This window comes from Odontomachus brunneus, unplaced genomic scaffold, assembly GCF_010583005.1.
Source record: "Odontomachus brunneus isolate Ranch 3 - 2012 unplaced genomic scaffold, Obru_v1 Obru_scaffold_138, whole genome shotgun sequence".
Taxonomy (NCBI): domain Eukaryota; kingdom Metazoa; phylum Arthropoda; class Insecta; order Hymenoptera; family Formicidae; genus Odontomachus; species Odontomachus brunneus.
Genome location: NW_022639588.1, coordinates 449,015 through 461,757, shown reverse-complemented (window position 1 = coordinate 461,757; position 12,743 = coordinate 449,015). Strand labels below are relative to the sequence as shown.

Sequence of the window (12,743 nt, the reverse complement as noted above, 5' to 3'; positions counted from 1 at the left end):
AGTAATAAAAAACGCAATAAATATAATTTGATTCTATCGATTTAATTCTTAATAATCGAAAGAGAGAAATTTTATTTTTGAGGTTGGTTAAATGTGAGATTGTTTTAAGGGGTAAACAGAAATATTTGCATACTTTTCTCGATGGTACAAATTCAGAAACGATAAAATCTATTGCAATTTGCCGTTTTTCAATGATATTTACTCTGTTAGCTTAAAATTAAGTCAGCAGGACCACAATTTTTTATAAATAAAACAAGGTACAAAATCATTTTTAATGGTACAAAATACTACACAATAAGTACTGAAAAATAAATTTGATTTGATTTTACTGATTTAATTATTAATAATCGAAGCAGAAAGGTTTATTCTTGAAGCTGAGGTCAAAGTTGAGGTTATTTTAAAGGGTCGGCAGAAATATTTTTGATACTTTTTTTTGGTGGTACAAATTGGTACAAATTCTGAAACGACAAAATCTACTATTTGTTTCGTTTTTTTAACAATTTTTATTTTGCTGACTTTATATTAAGTGAGTAGGACCACGATTTCTCTTAAAGGATATGGCATACAAAATTGTTTTTAATGGTACAAAATTACATTAATCGTGTAGTATTTTGTATTATCAAAAATGATTTTGTACCTTGTTTTATTTAAAAAAATATTATGGTCCTGCTGACTTAGTATAAAGAGAACAAAATGAAAACTGGTAAAAACCGACAGAAAACGATAGATTTTATTGTTTCTGAATTTGTACCAATTTGTACCACCAAAAAAAGTATCAAAAATATTTCTGCCGACCCTTTAAAATAACTTCAACTTTGACCTCAGCTTCAAGAATAAACCTTTCTGCTTCGATTATTAATAATTAAATCAGTAAAATCAAATCAAATTTATTGCATTTTTCAGTACTTATTGTATAGTATTTTATACCATTAAAAATGATTTTGTACCTTGTTTTATTTATAAAAAATTGTGGTCCTGCTGACTTAATTTTAAGCTAACAGAGTAAATATCATTGAAAAACGACAAATTGCAATAGATTTTATCGTTTCTAAATTTGTACCACCGAGAAAAGTATACAAATATTTCTGTTTACCCCTTAAAACAACCTCACATTTAACCAACCTCAAAAATAAAATTTCTCTCTTTCGATTATTAAGAATTAAATCGATAGAATCAAATTATATTTATTGCGTTTCTTATTACTCATTTTTATTACTATTTTGTACCATAGAAAATAATTTTGTACCCCGTACTATTTAAAAAAATATTGTGGTCCTGCTAACTTCATATAAAGAGAACAAAACTGGTAAAAAACGACAAGAAATGATAGATTTTATCGTTTTTGAATTTGTACCATCAAGAAAAAGTGAAAAAAAATCGTGATCCTGCTATCTTTATGTTAGGTTTAGATAAGGGAGGGGTTGTTTAAAGGGGAAAATATAAAATTTTTTATTTATTTCGTATGGTACAGATTAGTACAAATTCAGTACTAATTGTGTACCATGATTTATTTTTTTATTTTTTTTTGGTCCTGCTAGCTTGATATCAAGTTAGCAGCGCCACCATTTTTTTTAAAACGGCACGTGGTACAAATTTTTTTTTGTGGTACAAAATAGTACAAAATGAGTACTAAAAAATGCGATAGGTTCCATTCGATTCTGCTCATTTGGTCCTGCTAGCTTGAGAGAGGTGAGAAAGTTGTAAATGCAATTAATCGGTTTTTAAACTGCAATAAAATGCAAAAGTGCAAATTTTGATAATGTACTTTTTTCGTAAAAAATTAATGTCACCTTCACTTTTCCAAATGAAATCATACTTTTTTTTATCTGTAGTATTTTAAAGAAAATGAAAAGAATTCAAGAGTAACCCGTAATGTTATCTCAATTTCAACAACAAGCAATGTAATATAAGCATGCAGAAACGTAAATCAAAATATCCTAATTGATATAACATATAAAACTCTTTTACAAAGAGCGGAGCTTTATGTTACAGAAAATGGATTACATTTCGAATATATCCCCTGAGTACCTAACATTATTCATTACACTTTATTGCAAACATTACCATACCTTCTGCCTGTATTTATGATGAATATCCTATATATAGAAATCTACTAGATTATTTATTAACTTACTCTTTTGAAACACTATTTTGAAAAAAGTAAAGAACAAAAAGTACATTTACATTCGTAAATGACAAAAAAAATAAAATAAAAAATTTTTAATAAATTACTTTTCAATAAGTTAACTTTTGAAGTGAAAAAAATGTAGAAAAAAATCGAAACGAAAATTTATTCGAAGACTGCATATTTCTACCAGAGAATTCACACCCTGAATTATTGCACATAGTGGATGACTTTAAGCTACGTCTTAGGAAGAATATGAAGAATCGTCAATTACGTTTCAGCATGTCCGGGCGAAAATCGGAAGCTGCTGGTGCTGTTGAATCCGAAGTCCGGGTCCGGCAGAGGCAGGGAGACTTTCCAGAGAAGGATACATCCGATTCTGTCCGAGGCGGAGAGACCGTATGAGATTCACATTACTAAGCACGCTAATTACGCCCGCGAGTTCATACGCACAAGAGATATCTATCAGTGGAGCGGCCTGCTGATGGTCGGCGGCGACGGGATCGTCTTCGAGGTGGTGAACGGACTTTTTCAAAGACCGGACTGGGAGAAGGCTCTGCGCGAATTGCCGCTTGGTGTGATACCGTGCGGCTCCGGCAATGGCTTGGCGAAGTCCATCGCTCACGCTAAACAGTAAGACTTCATTACACAGAAAGAATATTATAGCTTTTCTTTTTGATAAATTTGTTTTACACATACTCATGTGACCATGTCGGCTGAGAAGAAATGGAAAAAATCGACGTACGTGGAAAGAATATTTAATCTCTTTTTTTTTACATAAATCAATTTTTTCAATTCTTTACCATGTTTTCTAGATTAAATCTTGCAGTATTAAAAATAGTTTTAAAATCTTAAATCTAATGTCTTTAAAGAGAATTTAATTTTATAGTAATGCAGAAATATAATTTGTCGGAAAAGTTGATCTTGTTGAGAAATATAATAAACTTTTTTAATAATAGATATTTCTGTTTTCCTAAAATATAAATAACACATATGAAGCGGAAGGAGAATAAGTTAAGGCAGAATGTCTATATGTTTCTTGGTTACAAGATTCTACATAGTAATTTGTAAATTTACTATAGAATTTCTAACAAAATTTACGAGGATTTTATAAAAATAATATAGAATTTTTGTAGAATTCGCATTTGAGAAAAAAATTCAATAGTATTTTATAAAGTTATCTCATAAAATTATATTTCACTTCTTTTCGATTAACATGATCGCATGAGTGTGTATATGTGTGTCTATAATTTATCATTTATAGAATAAATAAACGTAATAGCGGGGAAACGTAGGATTTCGACAGTTTGGTTCAATTATGCGTTCCGTTTTTTCGCGTAAGAGTCAAATATATTCATTATTCTGTATTTTAATGCGGGTTAGTCATCGTCAATCAGTCATCCCATAAAGTGTTTTGCTAACGTAGATGCAAGATATTAATCTGTTAATAGAATTGAGTAAAACATGAGTGACGCAAGCTATTACTTCGCGCGCAGAATTTTATCTAGTCTATTTTATTTATTACTCTTTTTTGCTTTCAGTAGCATAGTGATGTGTTCGCGTCGAATAACTGTGATATTTTTAGATGGATGTGACATTCCTGTTTTCTATTTTTTGCCAAACATGTGTTTTATCGTTCGTACGTTATTTGTGTATACCGGGTGTCTCAGACTCTTCTCCGCAATTTTTGTGGAAACGTAGAACGGATTGGGGCAAACATAAAAGTCCTATATCGTTTTTTGCATAATTTGCGCAATAATAGTCGAGGTATTAATTAAAGAAGATTAATGAGTGATCACATGCGATATAGTAAATGATGTGTAGTGACGATATGTGCTATTGTGTACTTGTATATCAGGTCAAATTGAATAAAAAAGTCCTTTATCATTTGGCAAATAACCACATAGATTTTTAGTTAGAAAAGAAAATTGATACATGATTGTGCGCGATAATGCACAAATTTTCTTTAATTAATACTTAAAAATCTATGTAATCACTTGCAAAATAGTAGAGAACTCTCAGAATAGTAGAGAATGATTATTTACTAATTTTCTTTAATTAATATTTCGAGATTTATTGCGAATATCGCAAAGTATGGGTTTATTATATTTACCTCAACTTTCCCATAAAAATTGCGAAGAAGAGCCTGGGACACGCCGTATAACGCATATCAATAATTCTCGCATTTGAATGAGCATGCGACCTTGCCTCAGCTTAATTCAGGCTTCAGAGGAGATCAAAGAAACTAGAGAACCTATAAACTATAGAACTATAACCTTCATAAGAGAGATTCACTTCTCTCCCTTTTCCTCTCTCTCCCTCTTTCTCCCTCTCTCTCTCTTTGAATAATAAATCAATACGATCATTCTGAATGAGTTACGTTACTATTCACTAGAATGCTCGGAAACGACAAACGACAAACTGGATGCTGGAAGGAGCATTTGACTCCTGTGATTCTAATATTTTTAAAGCATTCTCTTTGTTTCTTATTAATTGTATCAATGATGACTTTGGAACATGCTAAGAATATAATTTATGAAATATATATATTTTATATATTGCAAACAAATTACAAACATTTTTATAATTTTTCCAAATTTTCTATTATAAGATGCTTCATAATTATTCAATATTTATTTGTCTTTTATAATTAGTACATGCAAAAAATATTAAAATATAAAATATGTAAATAGTAAATATTACGTTAAAATTATATTCATTTTTATAATGTTATTTTGTAAAGCTGACTTGATATTTTATAGTATAAATTACTATAAAAATAATAAAGAAGAATACTAAAAAAATAAGTCACACACGGAATCTTAACTAATTACTGGAAACTGTTTTTGGGATCTTCTAGAAACAGAAAATCGCAATTATTTATGCACCAGGTTCAGGGAAAGTTATGAAAATTGTTATTTATTATTAATTGTTTAAATAGTTATATGAAAGATTTTTTTAAGCTTTGTACGTCTTGATATGTCTTTAAAATAAAATCAATTGCACATTTATGTCTTAAGAGATGAGTCGTAAACTTAGAAAAATTTTCTTATTTTGTTTATACTATGTTTATGTGTTGTATATGCAGAGGGATTCGAGAGAAAAAACTACTATTATTTATATTTTTTAATCTTTACCTAACAAATTATTTGTTTAACATTTTAGAGAGATAAAAGAAAGTAAAATCAGGGAGAGGTCGCGATGCCGAAATTATATTTATCTAATTTCTTCGTAACGGGCATACCATGTACATAATATATTAGGTGTGCAAATTAATTCGGTGCGTTAACTTTAATTAATTATAACGACGTGTTAACCCTTTAAGTCATGATGTATCATATATGATACACTTATTTTGGCTGCGTTCAGATGGTTCGCTGTTGCGCTACGAGACTAACGCTATAAACATCGTTCGGGGAGCCAATAGCGCGATAGCGTTCGCGTGCTATTCGAACGCGTTGAACTAATAGCGATAGCGAACTCGTTGACACGTTGTGAGATGCTAATGCTCAATTGCGATTACAAGTTTAATACGAATGGAGAAAATATTGATCTCCGTTGCAACAAGCTATAATTAAGAATGGTATTGTTGCAATACCATTAATTGCGGGAACTTGTTGATTTCTTGTCGTCAGAAAGTGATGACGATGAAATAGAACACGCTAGGCACATGGCGGATAGCATATAATGGTTGCGTTCGGGGAGACGCTATTTAGCGCTATGAGTGTGCTCTGTCCTTGCTTATTCATAAAAAGTTAAACAAGGACAGAAGACGCTCATAACGCTAAATAGCGTCTCCCCGAACGCAGCCAATATAAGTGGAAATGCATATAGCGCATGTATACTTTCACAATTCAATAGAACGAAAACATAAGGTCTGTTTAAAATAGACTCATAATTGTTCGCGTAGCGAATTAAGAACGCTATGAGCGCTATGAGCGCTCGGCGCCTCGCCTCGAAAATGATAGCGAAAAATAGCGCGAGTGATGACGTCACACTACTTTTAGGCTGCGTTCGGATTTCACTATCGCGCTACGAGATGCTAACGCTATAAACACCGTTCGGGGAGCCGATAGCGTTAGATTTGCTATCCAAACGCGTCGGGCTAATAGCGATAGCGTTCGGAGAGTTCGTTGACACGCTATGAGACGCTAATGCTCAATTGCGATTGCAAGTTTAATAGGAATGGAGAAAATATTGATCTTGCAATAAGCTATAATTAAGAATGATATTGTTGCAATTTTCCGGGAACCTGTTGACTTCTCGTTGTCAAAAAGTGATGATGCTGAAGTGAAATATGCTATCTATACAGCAGAAATGTCTCGAAAATATCATAGGAATATTCTACAGATATTGATATCTTTATAATATCCTTGTGATGTATTCGGGACATTTCTGCTGTGTGGGTATGCACGTGGCGAATAGCATATAATATAAGCCGAAATATATATAACACATGTATACTTTTGCAACTCGACGGGACGAAAACATAAGGTCTGTTTAAAATAGACTCATAATTATTCGCGTACACTGAGGGAAATGTCTGATGATACTAACCAGAATTCTATTTAGGTTTACCAAACAGTATGGTGAATAATCGTGTAACAAGATATTTAGTCAATGATACTAAACTATCTGGTGAGCGCATTGTCTAAGTAGCATTACAGTGATGCTTAAATATGTTTACTAAACCATCTGGTACAGCATATAATTCATTTGGTGAATGTTTTATATATATATATATATATAATATATATATATATATATATATATATATATATATATATATACAGTTATATATATAATTTTCATATACTTACTGCATATAATCTTCATATACTTACTTCTAAATTTGTCGACATATTTTAAGAAATTCCATTCTTCCAAATATCTGACGGTTTTAGCGTCCATTCTTTTAGCATCGAGTCTTTACAAATTAGTATAGATGAAAAAGGAAACGTTGCAGCGAGTAACAATTAACTATCGCATCTATAGTACCACACGTTTAGAGAGAATTACCAAACTGTCTAGATGCCTACAACTAAATGTCTCGGTATCGACTATCAGATGAGGCATCGTAATCAGAATATTGGATATGTGAACCAGATATCACATATAAATTCACCCTATTACTTTCATAAGACGAGTATAGAGTCATTCACCAAGCCATTTCTCTCAATGTAGCGAACTAAGAACGCTATGAGCGCTATGAGCGTTCGGCGCCTCACCTCGAGAATGATAGCGAAAAATAGCGCGAGTGATGACGTCACGTTACTTTTAGAGCGACGTCATTATCGGTTTCATAGTGACAAAAAGCGTCTCCTCGAACAGCCAAAGCGCGCTCATAGCATTAAATAGCGTCTTCCCAAACGCAATTTTTAGAGCAGTTTTTACGAATTTAAACTAATTTCTAGAGATTTCGAGGCGGTAAATGTGTATTTATTGTGAAGCTTAGATGTTTATCTAACAGAATCATCTGCATAGAATTAAATTTTGCAAATTTAATTATTCATAAACAAATTAATGTAAATTATTGGTATTTAAAAAAATTCATTTGCCAAAAATATTGCAAAGTACACGTATGGAAAAAATGGCTTGGTTGATGCTTTTTGAGCTGTAGATGATGACGCCTCAAAAATTTCAAAAATTCAAGACGGCAAACTCAATATGGCGAGCTAAAATACCAAAAATCGCTAAAATACCAAAATAAGTTATATTTCTTTTCGTAAATGAGTGAAGTTGAGTCTGTGAATAGTTGAGTCTTGAATTTCAAAAAGATGATTTTGAATTCGTGATCAGCGATGCAAAAAATCTTTGGGATAGCGCAGGATAGCGATACCAATTTTCATGAAAATCCAGTGTTTAAAATTGTCGTTTATCATATTGGATCCGCCATCTTGAATTTTCAAAAACTGACATCAAATTCGTAATTAGTGACCTCAAAAACCTCCAGATATCGATTGAACAAAGGAAAAAGTTTTGCAGAAAAATTCGTGATTTAAAGAGTTGAATTCAAATATCTTCTCGTTGTTCAGTAGGTTTTGAAGTGCTAATTTTAAAGGAGGATGTCGGAAAAGTGCGATTTTTTACCTCGAGTCGCAAGTAAAATTCGAGTTGCATTAGATCACATATATCTTGAATAATTGTAAAAACCATAGTGGTTTTTCTTGGAAATTCAGGGAACATCTAAAAATCACCACATGTTTGGGGAAAATCACGTAAATCAAGAATCACACAATAAATCATAGTTGCTTTATTTTTCAACCGAAGATTCATATATAAATAAAGGTAATATCGAATTTCTAAGATCAATTATTACGGTTTTGATGTTATGAATCGAATACATAACATATTAGGGTTTCAAATTAGTGGATCTAATATGGAAAACTTGGATTCATAGTCCTTCATAAAACAATTGATATGAAAATGTTATAATTAAAGAGGATGTAAAATAATTGAGTTGAGAATCTTCAGTATAAATGAGGATGATACTGGAAAAAAGGCATAAAATCCAAGATGGTCAATTCAATATAGCGGACATTAAATGGAAAATCCAGAGCGCACTTTGTGTGTGTATGTTTATCATATACAAAAATGACTTTTTAACATTCTTCTTTGATGATCTATTTGATGTATGATATAAAAACAATTGAAGTAATCGCAATAATGTTATAGTAAAAAGACAAACATGCATAACATTTTTAAGTAAATAGAAATTTTGTCCATAATTTTGTATGGTGTAATATTAAAAAATGTTGTTATCATTTCTATTACAATGTTTTCTCATGTGTTGTGCAAAAAGATTGCTGAATGTGTTGTGCAAAAAGATTGCTGAATGAACACAGAACAAATTATAAACTTCATCGAGTTTAAAAAACTAAAATCTTAAGTAATAGTTTATATATACTGTCCTTATAACATTGACGATGAAATAGTCAAAATTACTCTCTTATATATCCAAGGTAGATCATAAAATAATTCATCTCAATATTATCGATCTCTCCCGTTATTTTACTGTATTCTACTTTAAAAATAATTAAAAGCCGCGAACAATTTTTTTCCTGAATCACAAGAAACAAAAATGACAATAGCAAGAAGATCTTAAATAAGTTAAAGTTAAAGTGACTTCATCAGGTATTCTAGTGTTAATCTTTTGATAGTTTTGGGTACTTGAGAGGTGTTGAGCCACTTTATTTTTATACAGCACAAAGTGAGGATCAGAGTAATACGTGATTATTTTTTTGTGCTATCTTTCTTTACTCTCTTTCTTTTTAGAACAGTGCACGCCTGTTGCCCACAGGATCAACATCAGAACCGTAGAAGACAATCATATTTATACGAATTTTATTTAGTATGTTTGGATTCTTTTCTGGTATAACTCGTGGTTATCTCTGTTAAAAAAAAAAACCACGACTAGCGGAATTATCTATCAACTACTGTTTCAAATTTTTATTCAATAAAGTGTCACTCATTTCACAATGTAGACATTGTAAATTTTGTAAAGTTTTATCTTGTTTTGTCCAGTGGAAGAATTTTACTATTAAAAAACGAATTCTTCTATTGGACAAGACGGAGAGTCCATAAACAAAATAAAAAATTATGGACAAATCTTTCTGTCTACGACTCTGCAGTAACATAAAAAATTGCTGAATTGAAAAATACGTGTATTAAAATATTCAAATAAATAAACAATTGGGAAGAATGAATTCAAAAAATTATATGAATGTAAAATATGAAAAAAACACCAATTAAAAAATATGTAATTGTCTTGCAAAATAGTTTATGAACGAATTTTTACTCATTATTCTCTAAAGATTCTAATAGAATAGCGGGAGAAATCTAGCAGTCCCTAAATAAAATTAATTGTGATTAGTGACAATCCGAACGTATAATTGATAATATTATCTCCGGAGAATTTTATTTTCCTTTCTTTCCGTCTTCGTCTCTTCCTAATGTCGAAATATCGTGGAAAACATGTTTTTCGCATTTTATTTTTTTTCAGCCGTTATTATAGATATCAGTATGAAGTTAAGATCGTTTATAGATATCGATCTGTATTTAGAACGCGCTTACAACAGTGTTGGCGCACTGACAAGTAGCTTAGAAGCCATTCGATTGATTGAAAACGACTTGTCAGTGTGCTAACATCGTTGTAAGCGCGTTTTGAATATGGGCCATCATTTATTAGACAGAAAAAAGGTAGGATCATATTATAGATATGATCCTACCTATGAGCTTAGGATCATTTCATAGATCATTAGAAAAATTAAGTACATTTCTTTTTTTTAAGAATTTTCTACGAAAAAATTCAAATGGCAGAATCTCTTAAAATATTCAAAACTTTTCTTTTGGCGCTTCTTACAAATAAATAAATAAAGATATATTTATATTTATATTATAATATGTATATGTATATATATATATATATATATTTATTTATTTATTTATTTATTTATAAGAGCGCTAAAAGAGAATTTTTGAATATTTTAAGGGATTCTGCCATTTAAATTTATATATATAAGAAGTGTCATCCCCGAAAAATTTATAATATATATTGTAAAAGCTTACTTCCCTAATATCTTTTAGACTTTTTCAAACACAATGTCATATTAAAAGAAATTAAAACGAATTTTTTAATTTTTTTTTAATTTGACGAGATTCAAAACGAGAATAAAAATTTTTTGATTGTTTTAATAATTTTACTTTGTCTCAAAGCGTATTGAATAGAAAAACTTTGTTGCAACGTTTTCGCCGGCTGTACTAGGCTATATGAAAGAAAAAATATTCATCTATTCTTTTACAGTTGGCTGCGCTCCGAATTGAATTGTAAAACTGTTCAAAATAAAGTTTAAAACAAAATATAATACGAATGAAAGATATCGGACCAATTTAATACGTCATCGTTTACATACGCACCATCTAAATAAAGATAATTTACTATAAAATTACTAATTGATACGCGCGCATATTAAACGGTGTAAACAATGTCAGTGGTAAATAAATTGCGCCGCCTCCCGACCTCCATTGTAACAATCAAACAAGACTGTTTTCGTGCACGAAAAAAGAGAATAGAATAATGTTTCAGGGAGCCATACGACCGCAATCCTACGCTGATCAGCGCGCTGTCAGCGGTCAAGAGTAAGAGAATGCCGATGGATTTGGTGCGCGTGGAGACCAGGAATCAAATTCTCTTCTCGTTTCTCTCGGTGGGCTGGGGCCTCATAGCTGACATAGACATTGAGAGCGAACGGCTGCGTGCGATCGGAGGCCAAAGATTCACCGTGTGGAGTGTGGCGCGCTTGATAGGATTGAGAACGTACAAGGGCAAGATATCGTATGTGCCTTGCAACAACAGGGTATCGCCGATGGAGAACGGAAACGGCAAGATCTGTCGCAAGGAGTGCGCCACGGAAAGCACGTTGTCACATTCGCGGAGTTATGGTGATGAGCTGGACAGGTATGGGCATTTAGTGGTCTCGAATAAATATATTATCTGCTCAGTGACTGACACAAGTGCGCAAAATAGCGTCCTCGTACAGCAAGAAGTTTATCATTATATAAAAGAAGTCATTGGATATCATGAAAATTGTCATGATATATTGACTTAATATTGCTATTTATTTTATTAGGAGTAAAAATTTTGACTGAAAATATGGCGTAATAAATTGACATCACTTAAAACAAATATATTATAAACACGTTGTGCTGTCACAATAGCAGTATAAAATATACATTAAATGTTTGCATGATATGTTCAGCATCTTGGTTTACATCTGGAATGCTTCGATTTTTTGATTGTTTTAATAATTTTACTTTGTCCGAATGCCCGAGTATATTTGTATGCAATTAATTCAATGTTAATTTCATTAAACGTTACATAATTTCATTAAACCTGATCATTGATTCTTCTACATCGAGAGAATTTTATGTATATAGCAACAATTACTATAGAATTTTATAGTCGAAAAACATATCGACATTCTGTTAATTTGTTATTACTTCGTTTGATATGTGCTATTTACATGTTTAAGAAGTAAATTTTACTTTTAAAAAACTTATTATATTCCTCAACGAGATAAACTCTACTGACAGTGCATTCCTGCACTACTAAAAAACAAATGGTAAAGTTAAGCAGAATTTATTAGGTGGTAAACTTAGTTCCTGCGTTTTTTTTGTTTAAAAAACTCATTTATTTCGACATCAAAAGCAAAAAATACATTAATCGAAGTATTTTCCCTCGCTAGTTATACATTTTTCCCATCTTTCGGGCAACGCGTAGATTCCGCGACGATAGAACGATTGGTCTTTTGATGCAATCCATTCGTCGATCTATTTTCGCACATCCTCGTAATTTCTGAGGTGTGTATCCACCAAGCCGTGCTGCATCGACCGGAACAAGTAATAGTCCGAAGGAGCTAAGTCTGGTGAATACGCTGGGTGCGGGAGAACTTCCCACTCGAGCTGCATCAGTGTTTCTTTGACGGCTTTGGCAACGTGTGGTCGAGCGTTGTCGTGCAAAAGCATGACTTTACGTCGATTGCTGGCTACTGCTGGCCTTTTTTCCAACAATGCTTCATTCAGACGGTTTAATTGTGATTGATATCGATCCCCCGTGATA

General features: G+C 31.8%; 1 protein-coding gene across 2 annotated transcripts in view; it reads left to right on the top strand.

The window, feature by feature from the left end:
• Window positions 1-12,743, top strand: part of LOC116850238 (sphingosine kinase 1) — a 79,990-nt gene that overhangs the window by 54,543 nt on the left and 12,704 nt on the right. For both annotated transcript variants that reach the window (XM_032828276.1, XM_032828275.1), the window contains exons 2-3: window positions 2,407-2,758; window positions 11,211-11,582. In XM_032828276.1, the coding sequence (XP_032684167.1) occupies window positions 2,407-2,758; window positions 11,211-11,582 (724 nt within the window). The remainder of the gene's footprint in view (window positions 1-2,406; window positions 2,759-11,210; window positions 11,583-12,743) is intronic.